The 21,472-nt window shown below is 39.6% G+C and overlaps 1 protein-coding gene across 1 annotated transcript in view; it reads right to left on the bottom strand.

Annotated features, from left to right (window-relative positions):
• Positions 1 to 21,472, bottom strand: part of NBEA (neurobeachin) — a 387,749-nt gene that overhangs the window by 204,906 nt on the left and 161,371 nt on the right. The window contains exon 34 of the mRNA XM_048492774.1: positions 346 to 470. Coding sequence (XP_048348731.1) covers positions 346 to 470 — 125 coding nt within the window. The remainder of the gene's footprint in view (positions 1 to 345; positions 471 to 21,472) is intronic.

The following is a 21,472-nucleotide window of genomic DNA, read 5'->3' as shown; positions in this document are numbered from 1 at the left end:
TTATTAATATACTACCCAAGGGAACCTCCTTCTATAGTAACCTTCGCACAAAAATTATCTTTGGTTTGCTGCACTGACAAAAAATAGCTGAGTGGATTACCACTTTACTCACAGTCTTTCCTTTATTTATTTTGCCAACTCCTTTTCAGAAATCAGTGGGTTCTGGGAAGTTTTAAATCTCTAACCCTAAGTACACTGCACGATCTGTGCCCAGCGACTTATGTCTATGATGCAAGGCCAGGAAAGTACTAACGTACAAGGGGGGAAAAAACGGGATGGTTCTCATCAGTGCAATACAAGCAGCCCCCCCCCCCCCTTAGACAGTGAGCATACGTGAGTACTGACCGTATTCCACAGCAGCTTTGAGCAAGGCATCTGAGTGGGTGGAACCAAAGGCATTACGAACAAACCGCCTCCGTCGGCGCAGATCATCTTCCCAATAATCTAAGCGCCAGAAGTCATGTAGTTGGCTAAGGAAAAACATCCCACAAAGATTAGTGTCTGTCTAACTGGCACATGGAGTCATTGGCTGCATTCAGAACCATCACAAATCATGGCTCATCATTACAGAAAGTTCTCAAGTTTGCATGCTCCCACTTCCTCTGCTCTTAAGGAACAGAATACTTCTATTTTCCCAACAAACCATAACCTGTTGTTTTATGTGTAACCTGCCCTTTCCAATTTTGTCCAGTGTTAACAAATTTACAAGATATTGTTTGTTGGGAACTTGTAATTCTTCCATTTCTGAATCATACACGAGGGAAGAGGAGCACACACACCCTTTAAGCCCCATTCTTGTAGTGCCAATCTGTGGTTTGTTACATCTTAATGCAGCTAGTGTCCTTCATTATGGAGTGATTCTATAAGACATTTGTTCATTATAAGAAAAACAGAACCAATATTTATACTGTGAAAATGTGTGCCATTCTATTACTTCCTCAATTGCACTCAAGCATTTAAAGATTCAGCCTCCCTGTCTCAAAATGCTCTCTTTACCACTAAACATTAATCAGAGACAGCCCATTAACAAATGCAGAATCAAATTACAAGTATTAATGACACAGCTTGCTTTCTTTTACAGTGTTTTTAAAAAGGATTGTAAATCATAGAATGGACCTGAGAGCAAACAGTTTGCAATTTTTAATGACTATAGTCCCTTAGCAGACTAAACTTAAAAGTATAAAATATTGCCCACTTGAATTTTGTGGAACTATGATTAAAATAATGTGCTGAAATATTCATTGAAATAATTCCCCATTGCCCCCAGCAACCTGAGAAAATTGCAATTTTATTCATTATTAATAACACTGAATTAGAGCTGCAAAAAAAATCCACCATGTGGTAATTGTCTAGGTAAATTATTATTCCAACTCCAACAGAGTCCATGGATGATTTTATAGCTCCTAGCTAAAACAAGCCATTAACAACCATGGTCATCTTTGTGTTACATTGCCTGTTTTGCATTCAGAACTAATATTAAAATAAAGTTTCACAGAATGATTTAGAAGCCATTGTTCATCCATACCCTACTGAAAAAGCAAATGCACACATCCACTTGACATTAAATAGAATATTGGTACTAAATATGGGTTTATCAAGAATCTCAGTCCTAACAATACTAACCACAGTACTCAGTATTTCACTAACAATGCTAACCACCACCAATAATAACTTGATCTATGACAGGGGTAGGGAACCTGCGGCTCTCCAGATGTTCAGGAACTACAATTCCCATCAGCCCCTGATCTATGATATTATGATGATGGAGAATCTGGGAAATATTGTGCTTTGTAACCTTGTCCTAGCATGCCAATGTTCCAAGGACAAAGGACAAACTTTCTAGGATATAGCATGGTACATAACACACTTGCTGATTTAGTGGGGTTTGATCAGCACTGGAACCCAAAATATTTCTTGGCAAAAATCACCATGTAGAGCAGGGGTCTTCAAACTATGGCCCTCCAGATGTTCATAGACTACAATTCCCATCAGCCCCTGCCAGCATGGCCAAGTGGTAGGGCTCATGGGAATTGTAGTCTATGAACATCTGGAGGGCCATAGTTTGAAGATCCCTGATGTAGAGGAAAAAGAATGGCAAAGAAGATAGATTGGAAAGGCACTTCCTTGGTTTCCTAAATATTGGATTCAGGAATGTTCTATTCATGAATTTAGTTTCACTCTCTTCTTTCAGGCAGAACTAGGTGTTACTTTGGCAACAGCATGGCTCCAAATCTGTGTTTGGTGTGATAATAGAAATGTAGGGTGTCAGGGGAAGATCATTTACTAGAGGGGAATGGTATGTGCAAGAGGTGTTTAATCTTCTCCATGTACAACAAATCCCCTCAGGCTGTCTTCTTTCCTAGGCTGTCTCATTTCTGGTTTTAAGGCCTAAATGGGGAGACTTATTGTTGGGGGTTATATAACAGAAAATCAGTGGATGGGTAAAGGACAAAGCACCCCTCTCACTGTAATTACTGTAATTCTCCCCTAAAATGCAACTTCCTGCTATCATTACAAGAGAAACAAAGGTTTGGAAACCGTATGTCCCACTTTCGTACAGTTCCTGACTCTGCCCTCATGAGTGGCCATCTATCCCAGCAGAAGCATAGCAGGATATTAGTAGATTTTTGTTTTGTTTTGAAAGATCATTGAGTTTAATCTGAGGAGACCTTCCTGATGGGAAGGGGAAGTTGTGTCTAGCAGCAGTGGCGTAGTGGCTAAGAGCAGGTGCACTCTGATCTGGAGGAACCGGGTTTGATTCCCCGCTCTGCCGCCTGAGCTGTGAAGGCTTATCTGGGGAATTCAGATTAGCCTGTGCACTCCCACACACGCCAGCTGGGTGACCTTGGGCTAGTCACAGCTTTTCAGAGCTCTCTCAGCCCCACCCACCTCACAGGGTGTTTGTTGTGAGGGGGGAAGGGCAAGGAGATTGTAAGCCCCTTTGAGTCTCCTATAGGAGAGAAAGGGGGGATATAAATTAAAACTACTACTCCTCCTCTTCTTCTTTTTAAAACTTTCTGTTTCAATTCACTTGGTTTCCCCCAACCACCACACATGAAAGATTCATTACCTTTTGACAGATTAACTTCAATCAAAAGCTACCTGTTGAGTATTCTGTACTTTTGTGTTTAGTAAATTAGAGCATTTACAGGATTCTATGATTATCAATGGCTTTTACACTTGTCAATAAATAATAACCCACAAGCAAAAATCAAACAACAAAATTCAAGGTAACATATATTCATTATTAATACCACATTTTTATCCCTAGACAATATTAAGGTACTTTTGCTTGGAAATAAGATACATTCTTAGATGAGTGTTGTACGTTTCTTGGATAGGATTGCACCTCCCCAAGTTTGCAGCATGGGGTGTTTTGCAGCATATGGCTGATCACGGATGGCAGCTGTGGCTAGAATTCCTTTAGAAATCTTCAGTTGATTAATCAGGTGAAACTCTTCCTTGGCAGGAGGGATTTGGCCAAAAGTATGGACACTGACAGTGAACTATTATGACATAACGTATGTGGGTCTTCCTTTGAAGAGTGTTCGGAAATTGCGATTGGTCCAAAATACAGCTGCCAGAATCTGGTAGAATTAAGCTTTCAGGAGCATATTACCAGAGGCATAGCAAGGGGGGAAAGCGCCCATTGGTGCATCCTCCGCCCCCACCATGCTCCCTGAACGCCCCACCATGCCCCCAGAATGCCCTCACCACATCCCCACAGGGGCACGCTCCCATTGTGTCGCGCACCCCCCATCCCCTTGGAGCTACACCTCTGCACATTACTGCTCTTTTGTTCAATTTACAGTGGTTGCCAATTAGTTTCAGGTTCAATTCAAGATACAGGTTACATTCTTGAAGCCCTAAACAGGTGACAACACCACATCTCAAGGATTACCTTCTCACATAAGACTTGTCTAAGTCTAACACCATTACTAGAACTTCATATCTGTATGCACCTATTAACTGAAACAAAACAGGGGCTGCAACAGAAAGGGCCTTTTTTATAGTGGCACCTTAGCTCCAGAATTCGTTTCCCAGGGGAAGTCTGCCTCACTCCAACACATGCTGAAGGCCCAGAACATTTTCCCAATAATCTAACAATCCAATCATTTTCTCAATGTAAGAAGTGATGTCATTAAGCTAAGCAAAAACCAAAAAATATTAAATGTAATAACTAGAAGACTTAACCCAGATTTAAAAATTAGCAGAATTAACCCACTCTTCTATTCTAAGATATTTTAAGTCAGTTTCAGAAACAGAAGGACTGCTAACCTATGTTCATAAATTATAAGAGCCAAATGACAGGGAAAGAAGAGATGTGTATAGAGTTACCAATCTCAAGATATGTCCAGACTTTGCCCAGGAGTACAACTGATTTTCTGACTACAGAGATCAATTTCCCTGGAGGAGATGGCAGACATAGAGACTGAATTTTAGGGGGAAAAAAGATTATTGGGGGAGAATCCTCAGGGGTCACTGTGCAGAATGTAGTTAAAACTGCTATGATAGCTCAAGGGATTCCAGAGATACAAGTGGTTTTATCTGTGTCAGCCATTTTAATATAGGAACCTTTTTCTACAGTAGAAGCACTCACTTCCTCCAAAAAATGCAGAACCATGTTTTTATCTTTTGTTGGGACAGAGTATAGTAAAATTTCAGTAAAAAATGCTGACTACAAATAAAATAAATAGGTTGAGTAGAACATAAGTGGATGGCAGCCAGTCACAGTGGCACAAATATTTAGGCCTCGAAGTGTTAGTATTACATTCAAAACACAGGCACAAGTCTACCAGTGATATAAATTGGGAACAAAATGGCAGGGAAAGTGAAGAAAGTTCCAGGAAATATAAATTTAAAAATTGAACTGTGGTGGAAAGAAGAGACCTCAGAGAAAGGGGAGGAGTTGGAGGAGTTGATTGTGGACCTCAATGTGACATGATACTACCCTGCTTTCCCAAAAATAAGACATCCCCTGAAAATAAGATGTAGTAGAGGTTTTGCTGAAGTGCTAAATATAAAGCATCCCCCAAAAGTAAGATGTAGCAAAGATTTTGTTTGGAAGAATGCCCGTCGAACAGAACACCAGAGCATGCAGCTGTGGAGCGGAAAAGTAAGACATCCCCTGAAAATAAGATATATCGCATCTTTGGGAGCAAAAATTAATATAAGACACTGTCTTATTTTGGGGGAAACACAGTATATACTCACTGATGTCTCCTCCCAACTCTACAAACTCCATTGCTCAGAAACCTTCCCCTAATCTCCAGGGGTCATTCCGCACATGTAGAATAATGCACTTTCAAACTGCTTTCAGTGCTCTTTGAAGCTGTGCGGAATAGCAAAATCCACTTGCAAACAGTTGTGAAAGTGGTTTGAAAACACATTATTTTGCGTGTGCGGAAGGGGCCCAGGAAATTTCCAAGTCAGATTTGGCCCTAAGGCCCCTTCCGCACACGCAAAATAATGCGTTTTCAAACCACTTTCACAACTGTTTGCAAGTGGATTTTGCCATTCCGCACAGCTTCAAAGAGCACTGAAAGCAGTTTGAAAGTGCATTATTCTGCATGTGTGGAATGAGCCCTAGTATGAATGTTTCTTAATTTACTAAGGTTGTTCTAAATGAGTTCAACACCCCCCCCCCCCTTGAACTCAAGTCTCATTTATAGTTTCTTTTAAGCATAAACTTGCATTTGACTCAAAAGTAACATGTTTCTTTGGGAGAGTGAAACTAGCCTGTCAGTGTTTATCTTCACTTTGCCAGAAGCAGCTTAGAACAATACAGTCCCCAGCCAATTGCCTTCTATTTCTGGAAATCTTTGATGTGGAAAAAATGAAGAAAATTTTTAGTATATGCCCTAGTTTAAAGTTTCTATGAACCTATGAAATCTGAGCTTCCACACACCACAGGAACCATGTGTGAGAGAACTTGGAACAAAGCATTATGCTAGCCAGTGTTGCTTGCGTTTGGAGTAACAAATATGTTATACATTACAGAAGACCCTTACAGAATAGGGATTTATTTGGTGTATTGGTCACCCAGTACACAATAATATGCAGCTGGATAGCAGCAGTTACAATTACTCTAATAAATATTTGCCTGATTCTTAAAAGCTTTGTTTGAGGTTAGGTATAATGAAACAGATAAGCATTTCACATTTTTATTTCCTTCTGAACCAGTGCCTGGATGCAGTTTCAGAGTTGCTCCAAACTGAGATTTAAGGTGTCACCGGTTCTGGATGGGGCTAGGGTTGCCAGGCCACAGCTGATAATTCCCAGGAGGAATTAGGGGGAAGGGCTGAGTGTGCTTATGTCACTTCTAGTTTTAATCAGAAGTAATGAAAGTGCACTGGTGCAATATCTGCTTGCATTCCATTCTCCCTCCAATTCCTTCCACTGGAGCCTGTGGTGCTGGTGGACAACGAATTGATTTGCCAGGAGGCCTCCTACCTGGCATCCCTAGGCTGAACTGTCCTTGAAGAAACAGGTCCATAATTTGGTAGTGTTCTTCGGCTATGACCTACTGCTGGATAAACAAGCAGCAGCTGTTGCCAGGAATGCAATTTAATATCTTTGAATGGTTAGTCAGTTGCACCCTTCCTAGGCAGAAATGATCTGGTCTCTGTGGTATACACACTGGTTATATCTAGTTGGATCACTGAAATATGCTGCATATGGAGTCACCTTTGAAAACTTCAATTCAGGCAGAATGTTGCTGCCAAATTGTTGACAGGAGTGGGTCGTAAAGACTGGAGTGGGTTGTTCATCTACCTTGGCTCCCAATCTGTTTCCAGACACAATTCAAGATGCTGGTGTTGACCTTTAAAGCTGTACATAGTTTGGGACCAACACAACTGAAGGAGTGCCTACTCACTTATGAACCTACTTGACCACTGTGGTTATCTTCCAAAGATCTGCTTCATGTGCCCCCAACTTCTGAGAGTAGGTCAGTGGCAACCTGGGAGAGGGCTTTGTCAGTTGGGCCACCAAAACGCTGGCCTGTCTCTCCAGGAAGACTCAGCTCTCTTACTGTCTTCACCCAGCAAGTGAACACTTCTCTGTTCCACTGTATGCTCTCTCAATTATCTCTTTTTCTGCCTGATGTTTCGTTGTTTTTATGTTTTGTAAGTTTGGTTTAGGCATTATTTAATGGTTTAAATGGTTTCAAATATTATTTTATTAAGCATATTTTAATTCATTAGTAGTCTTGGTAGCCTTTATGACAGCAGAACGGAGGAATATGAAATTTTGTATAATAAATAAAAAGCTCAGTAAGGATTGGGGAGGGTATAAACGAATAACATCTCAAAATGCATTCAAAAGATAAAGCTTTTTTTTTTTTTTAGAGGAGCAGTTTCTGGTACTTTTTGCTATACTTTATAGAGTCAGTTAAATCTGGCTTAGCCTTGCCCTTGTACACTTATGGAGGCTTCCTGTCATGCTAACATTTACCAGTTTTAGACCATACAACTCGGGGAAATGGAAAGTGGGATTCTATGTGAAACTGAAACTATGCAAGTAAATGCATGAGGTCAAGTGGACCTACTGACAGAATCTGTTCACACACACACACACCCCTGTCAGTAGATAAACTGCTCTGCACAAACAGGGGTATAGATAACAGTTCACATTAAATGTTATGCAACAGCTCAGTGTCTTCTCCTGCTCTTTTAAAGCCTACACCCAGATCACACCAGTCTGATGTGAAAAATGGTGTAAATGAAATACTTCTAAAATAACATTTTATAAATATATGAAATGAACAAATTGCAGAATCTTTTGCAATCTCTGCCCTGATCCCATGGATCTGTGCAACAAGACGTGCATGCACCTGTATTTTTTAAAAGTCAGGTTTGACCCTCAGCAAACTGGCTAGTACAACTAAAGCACTAGCTGATGAAAAACTATATACTCCTCAAAAGGTCCTTTCAATTTTGAAGTACACTAAAGCAAGCAAATTTTAATTTAAAAAATTACTCTTGTTGCAATTTTAACTTTTTTAAAAAATGAAACAAAAATCTACAAATTGTAATATTTTCTTTGAAAGAAAATCAAAATAGTAATGTGCAACATGTCCTGCTCCTTTATTGCTTACTGCATTCACATAATAGCCTGTGAACAATCATATCAAGAAACCTGTTGCTGGCAGAAAGTTAAGAGGTGTTGAAATGAAAATGGAGAACTGAGCAATCTTTCAGTTATTTCAAAATGTCTATCTGAGTCTTCCTTTTTCTTGCGAAAATGAATTAGATCATTATTATATATTTTTTCTCAAACTTGCTTTACAAAAAGCTAAAACTGTGATTACACAAAGTATGTGGAAATTCTATCTCAAAAAGAACTATATCCAAAAGCAAGTGAGATATCAGATCTGTCTAAAAGCATGCAGGATCCAGATGTTTTCAAGGAAGGTGCAAGAAACTTTGTAGTTGACATTTATGGAATAAATGTTACACCAGGGATAGACTGCACTTAACCTCCATCAATTAGCAGTTGTCTTATGCATTATAGCATCAGAGTTTAATATTCCTTTAGAAAAAAGTTATCCATTCTTATCAATACAAAACTCATTCATATAAGCTTTTATCCTTACCTTTTTCTTTGCTTTAATGATATGCTAAGATATTAGGTAGTGAATTATTCTCTGAACATTTTAAAATGTAATTACTTTCTTTGGGACAACTTCTCTTCAGAAGCTGAAGGAAGAAAACAGTAACTTGTGTGCAAGTCTGTTTGGATAATCTCAGTGTGCAGATTTTCCAAGGACCTAATCATTTTAAAGAATGTTAATAACTTTCTTCTGAATCTCAAGGTTTGATGTGTTTAATGAACAAAACCGAGTTATTGGTAAAGAATTCCAAGAAATCTCACTCTCTCAACTTTTTCTGTAACAGTTTTATATTTTGTCCACTGCAGAACAAGCAGAAATTTCACTAAAAAAACCTCTGTGTTCTGAACTCAGCAATTCACAGTATAAATGGGAATATTTGTAGCATTTCTTGCATATGATGACATATTTTCATAAGTATCTATGTGCCACACAGATGGAGTATTAAGCCTTCAAACATTTTTAAACATCCTTTCAACATGAAGCTGCTTGAAGAGGTCATCCAGAGGTTTGGCCTGAGTAGGCACCAACATGCAGGTGACACTTTCAGCAAATCCTATGGAAATGGTGTATAGGTGGCAGGACGTGCTTTTGGGATGCGAAAGGGCTAATAAACTGTAATTTAATCCCAACAAATTAGGGTCCTATTGGTACAGAGAGGATCAGACCCAGGAATAGGGATGTCTCCTGTTCTGGTTAGGGTTACAGTTCTCCTGAAGGGAATGCTGCTACACTCAAGCATCATTTTAGATAAAACAGATGGGAGAAGTGGTCAGAGGTGACTTGCATAGGCTTTGGTAGAGGAACAGCTTTGTCCTCATTTTATTCTTCTGCAAACCTATGAACTCTGAGTTTCCAACCACCACAGAAACCAAGTGTGTGGGGGCTTGGAACAAAAGCTCCAAGTCAGCGCTGCTTACCTTTGATGTAACTAGTATCCAGTATGTAAAAAATTACTGAAGATCCTTACAGTAGGAATTTATTAGGTGTGGTCACCCAATAGGGAGCTGGATGGCAGCAGCTACTAGTACTCTACTATCTACCTAATTCTTTACAGTTTTGTCTGAGATCAGGTAAGAGGAAACAAACCAACTCTTCAAAGTTCTGTTTCTGTATATTTTGAACCAAAATATATACCTAAAATAAACAACAAATATTTAAAATTCAATATATATATGTAGATTTGCTCAATAATATACTATGGACATCACTGATATCACAAAGTTAGTGCTTTCAAAAACTGATTGACATTAGGAAAAGATAACCATTAGTAGGAAGTTCTAAATTGTCCTATATCTCAGCAGTCCTATCTCATTTCTATCTTTTCCCTTCCTTAAGGATCTAAGGGAATCCTCTCCTGCACTTTTAAAAATTTATTTAGAACGTTTGCATTCCACCTCTTCAGAGACCTGCTAGAGGCAACTCACAACATAAAAAAGATATAATCATGAAAACATAAAATCAAACCTTTAAAGACCCAGCCAATAAAAATCTACATCATAAAAGCACATAATAAATATAGAGCATAAAACCTAATCAATATATATATTGCAGTTGCAATCTACTGACTTGTTTGGATTTATATATGTTTCAGGGTTATTATAGTCAGATTGTCCATCATTTATATTCAGGCATATTCACATGTGTTCTTTTTTTTTGTCTGCACTGTCAATAGCATTAATCATTGATGACATCCATTATGTTGATACATGCTCAGAGCTTACTCCATCAAACTCCAGTTTCCAGGTAGCCATGCACAAAGTATTTGCAATCCTATTTAGAACACACTTTGAAAGCAGGTCAATATATATTTAAAATCCTTAGCTAGAAGAAATGTTTTTCATTTAATGTCTTAAAAAAGAGTACGGCAGCTACCAGGCAATTCTTAAGTGGGAGAATAAGTTGATATCAGTGAGAGAGCCCTTTCTCTGGTCATTCCCCATTACATCTCTGTAAATCAAGGCATGGGAAGCAGGACTTGTGAGGAAGATCTCAGCTCGCAGGTGGATAATATGGGAGTAGACAGTCCTGGTATCCTGGCCCTAAAATATTTGGGGACTAAAAGGTAAGAATTAGTACACTGAATTGTGCCTGGAAATAGACAGGTAACCAGTGCATATCTTTCAGCACAGGAGTGATCCAGTCCCTGTATCCAGTCCCCTACAGAGAAGCCTGGCTGGTATATTTTGGACAGTGATTGGTACAACCAAACACACAGCAACAATGTGAGATTGTTTAGGCTGAAAGACAGTGACTAACCTAATATTACACATTGAGTTTCATGGCCTAGTATCAAAGTTTTCCAGCAGTTAGTAAGTTATAAAATAGATCAATATTTCAGTACCGGTAATTAAACATCTAACATGTTAGTAATGATGTTCAATAATACACAGTGTGATGTTATTTTGGTAATGTAGATGCTGGTAAAAAAGTATGCCAGTGTGAAGGCATTTTTTATAGTTTACCCTATAGGGAATCTAATTACTGAAAACTGTTAACTGGCATATAAATATTAAGGAAATTTAAAGAGGCAGGACAGTTCAAACTGCCACTGTTCTAAAGACAAGCTCTGAACTTTGCCATTTGAAAAAGACCTAAAGTCAGAAATCTCTTTAGGCAGATAAATTTCCTCTTAAACTGTGGATGGGACACATTGGACAAGAGAATATTAAAAACAGATGTACAGTGAAATCATGATGTTGAGGATCAGGACAGTTCGCATTAATGTTGAACTATGGTGTGGTTTTGATTAATTGAGTCTAAATAAAAACCCACCGGAAGTTCACACATTCTTTTCATTGCTTAAAGGACAATCTTTACCTCTGCAATTCCACCACATCCTTCATTGAAAACATTTATACACTGCTTTTCCAAAAAATTGCTTGATATAGCTAGCAATCAAACAAAACTCCAAAAATGTCTATTTTTTCATTACAACCAAATTTAAAGCATAATAGCGACCCAGCACTAGATAACCAACTTGTAGAACCACAACATGAGGTGAACCACAACAAGAGGTGGGCAGGAATCAAAGGAACTCTCTAACTAAAAGGTCTTTGGGCAATGCCAACAATGAGGACATGAAACTAAGCTCTCAGGGAATACAATCCAAAGGACGGTACAGTGATCGGAAAAAGACTTTTCGCCGGCTACCACTTGGCCTGTCACAATTGATGGGGGGATTCAGAGAAGGACCTCTGAAACAGATCTTGGTGGACAAGCAAATTCATGTAGGAAGCAGTCCTTCAGATACCCTAAGCACAGTCTATTTAGCTTTACAAAAAAAGTTAAGCTATAAACCATCCAGTAATCAGATAAGGGGGGAAAAACCCTCTGTAAGCTACAACAAAGTTTTAGTAGTCTAAAATATAATGCCACATTTTGTAATTTTAAGAAATTAGCTTCTAAATTAGTTAACGGCAAAACAATCAAAGGAAAAAGATGGGGGAAGGAAGGATATTGAACATTCACAGAATGATACTTAACAGACAAGCATATTCATTATACAAGCAGCCAAGGCCCACCAAGGATTCAAATTATTCAGGTTTTGTTTTATTGGACCCACAGTACAGATAGGATAAGAAATTCTCAAGTCACATAGTATTCTCTTTTCCAAAATATCGCCCTTTCTCTGGAACCATAACCAGAAGTATGGCCCAATTTTCCAAAGAAAGTGACCAGATTCCTACATTAGCACAATTGCTTCTTGTCAACTGTAGAATTTATGAAGTTTAATTTTTCCTAGTTTACTTTTGACGCACTGGAATAACATTGCTGTTTATAACAGGACTCAATAATTTTCTTCCTTACTGAACTAATACTTTCATCAGAATCTGAACTTCCTGAACTCCTTTCTAGCTTTTCCCCTTCCTATCTTTTTACCTCCCTACCTGGCCTCCTTAAACTTGCCTATCTAAGAATTCCCCTAAACCCATCCACCCTTTCTTCATATTGGACCTACTCATTCCTACAGCCATTTTCCGCATATGTTTCTTGGTGGGGAACATACTCATCCAACCAAATAGGTATTGATTGAAGATAACTGCATTCAAACATAATGTTTGTTTTAACCATACTTGTTGCACAAACCCTGAGTAAATTAGATATAATAAGCAACCACAGTTGATAAATATCAGTTAGTTTGCTGCTTGCCTTCTTTGTTGATTCTATAAGCCCCCCCCCCCCCCCCATGCCATCCTGAGCTCCAGTGCCTTGTTGGGTTGAAGGAAAAGTCTCGCTATTGGTGTAACTTACTTGATATTAGGAATGAGGAATGAGTAGGAATGAGGAATGAGTAGGTCCAATATGAAGAAAAGATGGATGGGTTTAGGGGAATTCTTAGATAAGCAAGTTTAAGGGGGCCAGGTAGGCAGATATAAATATAGGAAGGAAGAAAAGCTAGAAAGGAGTTCAGGGAGTTCAGAAAAGTCTCGCTATTTGTGTAGCCTACTTGATATTAGTCATCTGCAATAAGCTGGAGCAGAAGGAAACCAAAGGTAAGCAAGCATCTACATCCTTGCTCTTGGGTAAGAGTTGTCAGTCTCCTTCCTGATTATCTAGCTAATAGTTTCATCAACTATTAAACGCTGAAACAAAATAAAATTTTACAGTCCTCATCTGCCTATCAAATTTCCCGTCCAGAGAGGCTGATGTTTCTGAGGCACATTCCTGCTTGGCGAGTCATCACAAGTAAGGGGGAATGTGGAGAGAGAGATAAGGCAGAGAGAGGTCCCTAGAAAGCACCAGAAACAGTAAGTTTTCTTGTTTGTTTGAGCTTCCTTCTCTGTATGGGGAAGGTTAAAGGGGGAAATACTACTGAACAACTTTGGATTTCTGCAGTAAAATCGTGACAAATCTCAGTGAGTAGAAATCACTGAATCCACTAACAAATCACAATTCATTGGTCAACTGGCACTCAGGTTAACATATTAAGGTGGAATGTTATTACCTCACAGTTTATAAACTGTCTTTACATATGAATTCAGCCAGTGGGCCTGCAGTTCAGTATTTTCTCAAAGGCACTCAATCCTGCATGTTCAGGATGACTTCACATGAGATCATAGGAAGCTGCCTCATCCAAGTCAGGCTAATATGGTCAATATTTTCTTCTTTCATTCAAAGTGTCTCTAAAGTCTTTCAGTTTCAAGATGCCTCTTTGTGAACTGAAAATTATTATTTTTTAAAATCAGGTCAAACCAGAAGGTAAACCAGGAACTGATAGTTAACTGCTATCCTACTCAGCTAATTTATTTTATTTGTTTTCTTGATTGTATAGGTCACCTTTCCCTGGTGGTTCAGGTGAAGTCTTCTTCTGGCAGGGCAGAATGCTATAACAGCATCCTTTTTAAAGCTGACTTTAAGAAGAATGGTTACCCCAGAAGACACTCAAAATCGTGACCTTTGGAAGAGACAGTTACAAAACTGACCCGTGTAGGAAACCAGTTCAGGAGGAGGAGGAGGAGGAGGGAGGAGGAGGAGGAGGAGGAGGAGGAGGAGGAGGAGGAGGAGGAGGAGGAAGAAGAAGAAGAAGAGGAAGAAGAGGAAGAAGAAGAAGAGGAAGAAGAAGAAGAAGAAGAAGAGGAAGAAGAAGAAGAAGAAGAAGAAGAAGAAGAGGAGGAGGAGGAAGAAGAAGAAGAAGAAGAAGAAGAAGAAGAAGAAGAAGAAGAAGAAGAAGAAGAAGAAGAAGAAGAAGAAGAAGAAGAAGAAGAAGAAGAAGAAGAAGAAGAAGAAGAAGAAGAAGAAGAAGAAGAAGAAGAAGAAGAAGAAGAGGCTACATTTTACAGTTACTTACCCAGAGTTTTGCTAAAAAAAAGGGAAAGCAGATTTCACTGAATTTGAAATTTGACTACTTCAGAGGGTACAGGATGCAGCCAGTTTATATAGAAGTACTGCACAGGTCGACAAGTGACTTTATCAAATCTTCTGAGTTCTGATTTCTAAAGGGGTGATATTGCACCTATGACCATCGCAAAGAATAATTCATACCAACTCTGTTCCTGTATTTCATGTGTCATTTCATTTTTTTTTATTACAGCTAGGGTCCTCAAAAAGTTTTTTAGGTCTCTCAAGCCATTCAACAGGACTTGTCCACAGTACCCATAAGTCTCTGTAATAAGCTTCCAGTGGAGGCACAACATTGTTCCCTCTTGCTGAAATGTGAGAGCATCTATAAAGTCCAAATGTTAGAACTGGCATTTGGGGAAAGGGAACTGTGTTGATATATCATTAGGTTGCTATTATGTTGGAATACAATTTTTTGGCTGCCATTAATTTTGATTTGATATTAAATTTATATACTGCTCTCCCCCAGAGGTTTGTTGGTATTTTAACTGTACTGCCTGAAATTCTATCAAATTATGTAACAAAGAATGTATTCACTCACCTCTTCAAATGCTGAATTTAAATTATCATCAAGAATTTCAGTGAGTACCTCATTATTGCTCACAGATTAATTTAGTTTGTCAATAATGTAATAATAGCTGAAACTATCAAAAACAAACAAGCAAACAAACCTCTGGTAATACTTGTAGAAAAGTTTTGGACAGCTGTAAAATACCTTGATAATTCATAATTAATTTCGTGGATTTTTCCCCCCACTAAACTAGTTGAGAACAGTTTCAGAATGGGAATTTGCTTCTCACGATGCGTTCATAAATTTCCTTTAACATATCTGGAAATAATAACTAAACGTGTATTAAAAATGTCCTAAGTAGAACTATGAAAAATCTGCCTTGACGTAATATTCGACCTGGCCTTGTTTGCTTTCTTCTGATAATTCTGCTTACTTAATGCCATTCAAGGAGTTGACTAAGCTTTCGCTTCAGTCCACTATTTCTGACAGGGTGTAGGACTTGATTGGATATAATTTTCAAATGGTTGTAACACGAAGATTTTTTTTCCAAAGTTCTTCTAATTTAAGTTCCAAGTGTTGTGCTTTCTGACAGTTCAGTCTCTATTGTGACCTTAGTTCACTGTTTGCCCCCTCCTTTGGCCACAGCTGGCCTCTTGCTGTTCACAGCTGAAAAGTGAAATCAATGCTTGGTCTAACAAAATGCAGATGAAAGCCATTCTGATCACATATAGTCATTTCCCGTAATTTTATCAGCCTTCAGTTACTTAAATGATCTCTGGAAATCACTGTTTGTCCATCTGAATACAAAAGAGTTCATGTGTTAAGAAAAACAATACTTTCCCAAACTTAGTAACAGTGTGCACAGCTCATTTTAATAAAAAAAGGTTCTAGTATCTTCCTTCTTTTCAAAATAAAGTTACATTTTAACAAAATTAAAAAGGCTGTGTCGATTTTGTATCCAGTAAGAAACGGGTGTCATTGTTCATTTAATTCTTTCTACTTGAAACTGGGGGCGCTCTTAATATGTCAATCCGCATTTCCATTGATCTCAACCACTTATTTTTATTTAAGCAAGCTAAGTTGAAAAGGCTACATTGTAGTTATAGGTAGTGGTGTATGGTGTAGCTTAATGCTTCAAAGGTCAAAGAACAACAACATGTTTGATGGAAAACAGTCTTTCCTCTTATTTTAAATGGTTCCTGCTTTGATTACAGGCATTTATTATAATTATCAAGAGATTAGTCTGTTAGAGAATCCAAGTAATGGGACCATTTAAAAGGAATATAATAGCAGTTTATTGGATTTTGTAAAGGAAAAGAGAATAGATAAAGTGTTTCAGCTTTACAAATGGATCAGCTGTTTGCTAAATACATTTTTTTCTTCAAATAATTTTATTTTCTTCTATGGCTCACAAATTAAAATGTGCTTATGTTACTGCATGGTTTAATATCAGGATAAGGTTAGTCAAATAGCTAATCACCTACTGCACAGTTATATCAAAGGTAAAAGTGAACAAGTTTAAGCATAGAAAAGATTATCTTTTAGGAACTGAAAATTGAAATAGATCTTTAATAAATAGATTAAATACAGAGTCAGCGTGAAAATGCTCACCAAATTTTAAAAGAATAATTTCATGTCATCATTAATTTTACATAAGTCTTTGGTTGCTATTAACAAACATGTCATGCATCCAACTCTCCCCCTTAGGCTGTTTGATAAAATTATAAGCACTCTTCCGTTCACCAGTTGTATCAGAATACACAATGTTTCTGTACTTGTATGACTATCTGCCACTAGGACAGAAGTCATGGGTGTGCCCTCGCTGCAATGAGCTCCTGGCACTCAAGGAACGTGTGCGTTCTCTTGAAGCCAAGGTGGCAGACCTGGAGAAGCTGAAAGAGGCAGAGAGGGTGACAGATGAGGCTTTCAGGGACCTAACAGCCGGGTCCCACTCCCAAGGTGACATCTCTTCAGATGTCATGGAGAATGAAGGCCTTGGGGATGGAGGGTGCCAGTCTGAGGTGGGGGAAGATGCTCCCTTAGATGGGATCCCTTCCTTAACTGGTGATCAGCTATCGTCTCACACTGAGGATACCCCTCGGGGAGGTGGGGGGCTCCTTGTAGTGGGTGATTCGATCATTATGAATGTAGAGAGTTGGGTTTGTGAGAGGCGTGATGACCGCATGGCGACTTGCCTGCCTGGTGCGAAGGTTGCGGATGTCACGCTTCGTCTAGATAGGCTTTTAGACAGTGCTGGGGTGGAGTCAGCAGTGGTGGTCCACATTGGCACCAACGACATTGGGAAATGTAGCCGGGAGGTTCTGGAAGCTAAATTTAGGCTGCTAGGAAACAGGTTGAAGTCCAGGACCTCCAAGGTGGCATTCTCAGAAATGCTACCCGTTCCACGCGCAGGGCGAGCTAGGCAAGCGGAGATACAGGGTCTCAATGCGTGGATGAGAAGGTGGTGTAAGGCAGAGGGTTTCAGATTTGTCAGGAACTGGGGAACCTTTTGGGACAAGGCAGGCCTGTACAAACGGGACGGGCTTCATCTTAACCAAAGAGGAACCAGGCTGCTGGCGCTCAACATTAAAAGGTGGCAGAACAGCTTTTAAACTGATCACTGGGGGAAAGCCGACAGGAGCTGAGGTGACTTCGGTTCGGAATACAGTATCTATGGGGATGCAGACAGAGAGGGAGGTTTTTCTAAATCAACCACATACAAAGCGAGGAACATAGCAATGTGCATGTGACAAGGGATAGTGTCTACAAAAGACTTGAGGGTAAAGCACATAAATCCCAGGTTAAGGCAGAGTCAGGGTATACAGGTGTCTCTATGCTAATAGTAGAAGCATTCGACCTAAAATGGGGGAACTAGAGTACAGAGTTTTGAAGGAGGACTTTGATATAGTGGGCATTACAGAGACATGGTGGAATGAGGAGAACCAGTGGGATGCTGTTATACCACGCTACAGGCTCTATAGGAAGGATAGGATAGGGCGCATTGGGGGTGGAGTTGCCCTTTACATCAAAGAGAGCATAGTATCACATAAAATAGACAATGCAAGGGGAGCTGGTTCCCCTACAGAATCACTGTGGATATCAATACCAGGTGTGAAGGACAGTTTAATATTAGGAATATATTATCGTCCCCCTGACCAAAGTGCACAAGAGGATTCTGAGATGGAAAAAAAGAAATTAGAGAGGCCAACAAAAACAAAAATGTAGTGGTAATGGGTGATTTTAACTATCCCCATATAAACTGGAAAAATGCATGTTCAGGTCATAGTAAGGAGAGAGCATTCCTGGATATGCTAAATGACTGTGGCTTAGAGCAGATGGTTGTGGAACCAACCAGGGAAGAGGTGATCCTAGATCTAATTCTATGTGGGACCCAGGACCTGGTGCAGGAAGTCAGTGTTGTTGAGCCGATAGGGAACAGCGACCACAATGCTGTCAGATTCAGTATCTCAGCATGCAAACAAGTGGCAACTACTAATGTAGTTACATTCGCCTTCAGAAAGGGAAATTTCTCAAAGATGAGGGGGGATAAAGCTGAAAGGGAAAATCAAGAGAGTCAAAACTGTCCAGGATGCTTGGAGGTTATTAAAAACACAGTAATAAAAGCTCAGCTGGAATGTGTTCCACAGGTTAGAAAAGGCAGCACCCAGTCCAAAAGAAAGCCACCATGGTTAACAAGAGAGGTTGAGGAAATTATCAGAAAAAAGAAAATGTCTTTTAGAAAATGGAAGTCCAGTTTGGCTGATGAAGAATATGAGAGGGAACACAAATGGTGGCAAAAGAGAAGCAAGTTAGCTGTAAGGGAGGCCCAAAAGGACTATTAGGAACGCATGGCTGCTAACATCAAGACCAGCAACAAAACAGTTCTTCAAGTACATCAAAAGCAGGAAGCCAGCAAGGGAAGCGGTAGGCCCAAGTTAGATGACAAAGGAACAAAGGGTGTGCTAAAAGATGGCAGGGAGATTGCAGAGAAGCTGAATGAATTCTTTGCATCTGTCTTCACCCAAGAGGAGGTGAGGAACATTCCTGCACCTGAACCAAGCTTCTTAGGAGGCGAATCCGAGGAACTAGCAAAGATAGTGGTAGACAAGGAAGAAGTTCTGGCAGCCATTGATAAACTAAATGTTACCAAATACCCTGGCCCAGATTGCATTCACCCAAGAGTTCTTAAAGAGCTCAAGCATGAAATTGCTGATCTTCTCACTTTAATATGCAACTTATCCCTGGAATCAGGCTCCATCCCTGAAGACTGGAAGATGGCCAATGTCACACCAATCTTTAAGAAAGGATCTAGGGGGCCCGAAATTACAAGGCCAGTCAGTTTGACATCTGTTCCTGGTAAATTAGTAGAATCTATCATTAAAGATAAAATTATAAAACATGTAGAAAAGCAAGACCTGCTGAGAAAGAGTCAGCATGGCTTTTGCAGAGGCAAATCCTGTCTTACAAACTTACTAGAGTTCTTTGAGGGTGTAAACAGGCATGTGGACGGGGTGAACCGGTGGACATTGTCTACTTGGATTTCCAAAAGGCTTTTGACAAAGTTCCTCACCAGAGACTGTTGGGAAAACTCAGCAATGAAGGAATAAGAGGGGAAGTCCTCCTATGGATTAAAAACTGGTTGAGAAACAGGAAACAAAGAGTGGGTGTAAATGGGAAGTTCTCACAATGGAGAGATGTAGGGAGTGGTGTCCCCCAAGGATCCGTTTTGGGACCAGTGCTCTTTAACCTATTCATAAATGACCTGGAAGTAGGGGTGGGTAGTGTGGTGGCCAAGTTTGCAGATGATACCAAATTATGTAGGGTGGTGAGAACCACAAAGGATTACGAAGAGCTCCAAGCGGACTTTGATAAATTAGGTGAGTGGGCTCAGAAATGGCAAATGCAGTTCAATGTAGCAAAATGTAAAGTGATGCACACAGGGGCAAAAAATCCAAACTTCACATACACGCTACAGGGGTCAGTGCTATCAGTCACAGACCAGGAAAGGGATTTAGGCGTCTTAGTTGATAGTTCCATGGGAATGTCAACTCAATGCATGGCAGCTGTGAAAAAGGCAAACTCTATGCTGGGGATCATTAGGAAAGGAATTGATAATAAAACTGCAAAGATTGTCATGCCCTTATATAAAGCAGTGGTGCGACCGCACTTGGAGTACTGTGTCCAGTTCTGGTCGCCGCATCTCAAAAAGGATATTGAGGAGATAGAAAAAGTGCAGAGAAGGGCAACAAGGATGATTGAGGGACTGGAGCACCTTCCCTATGAGGAGAGGCTGCAGCGTTTGGGACTCTTTAGTTTGGAGAGGAGGCGGATAAGGGGGGATATGATTGAAGTCTATAAAATTATGCATGGGGTAGAAAATGTTGACAGAGAGAAATTTTTCTCTCTTTCTCACAATACTAGAACCAGGGGGCATTCATTGAAAATGCTGGGGGGAAGAATTAGGACTAATAAAAGGAAACACTTCTTCACACAACGTGTGATTGGTGTTTGGAATATGCTGCCACAGGAGGTGGTGATGGCCACTAACCTGGATAGCTTTAAAAGGGGCTTGGACAGATTTATGGAGGAGAAGTCGATTTATGGCTACCAATCTTGATCCTCTTTGATCTGAGATTGCAAATGCCTTAACAGACCAGGTGATCGGGAGCAACAGCCGCAGAAGGCTATTGCGTTCACATCCTACATGTGAGCTCCCAAAGGCACCTGGTGGGCCACTGCGAGTAGCAGAGAGCTGGACTAGATGGACTTTGGTCTGATCCAGCTGGCTTGTTCTTATGTTCTTATGTTCTTACTTGTAATTATCTACTGACAGTGTTTCTTTGATTAGACTAACAAATTGAGAAAATATCCTTAATCACAAACTTCAAACAATTATTTGTACAAATACTGTTTGAGGTAGGTAAAAATCAATTCTTAATACTTAAAAAAATTATTTATCTAGCACTAGTATTTACTATAAAGCCTTGAGCAAGAGCAACTGTATGCATTTCTGCCATGCTCCACAGCAGTAGCAAGGTTAGTCTGATGCAGCCAAACAGCCTTGTGCCACTACCCTTTATGTTCGTGTTACATATATTTTCCTCTGCAATGATGTGTGCCTCCCTGTTCTCAGTAGCAAGGTCATGACATTTCCTGAAAACATGCCACTGCAACAAGTTCTTAAAACTTGGGATCCCCTGCTCATTACAGTTCTTAACTAACTTATAATAAGTAATATCTCTGTTCTTAATTTTACACGATTAACATTTTAGCTCCTATTTCATGGCTCCTTACCTATGCTGTTTGCGTTTTTCATATCTGCCTAATAAAATTACAACATAGTGAAGATCTACTCATTGGATCTAAAGAAGTTGGCACAGAAGTTAATGCTGGAATAGAAATGTGTAAGTCTTTCAGTTGCAACAAAATTCTTGTTTATTTTCTCCCAATAACTCTATCAGCTACAATAGAAATGAACATAGTTACTTGACACAAAACTGAAAGTGAAT

This window comes from Sphaerodactylus townsendi, linkage group LG04, assembly GCF_021028975.2.
Source record: "Sphaerodactylus townsendi isolate TG3544 linkage group LG04, MPM_Stown_v2.3, whole genome shotgun sequence".
Lineage (NCBI taxonomy): Eukaryota > Metazoa > Chordata > Lepidosauria > Squamata > Sphaerodactylidae > Sphaerodactylus > Sphaerodactylus townsendi.
This window is presented reverse-complemented; position numbering and strand designations above follow the sequence as displayed.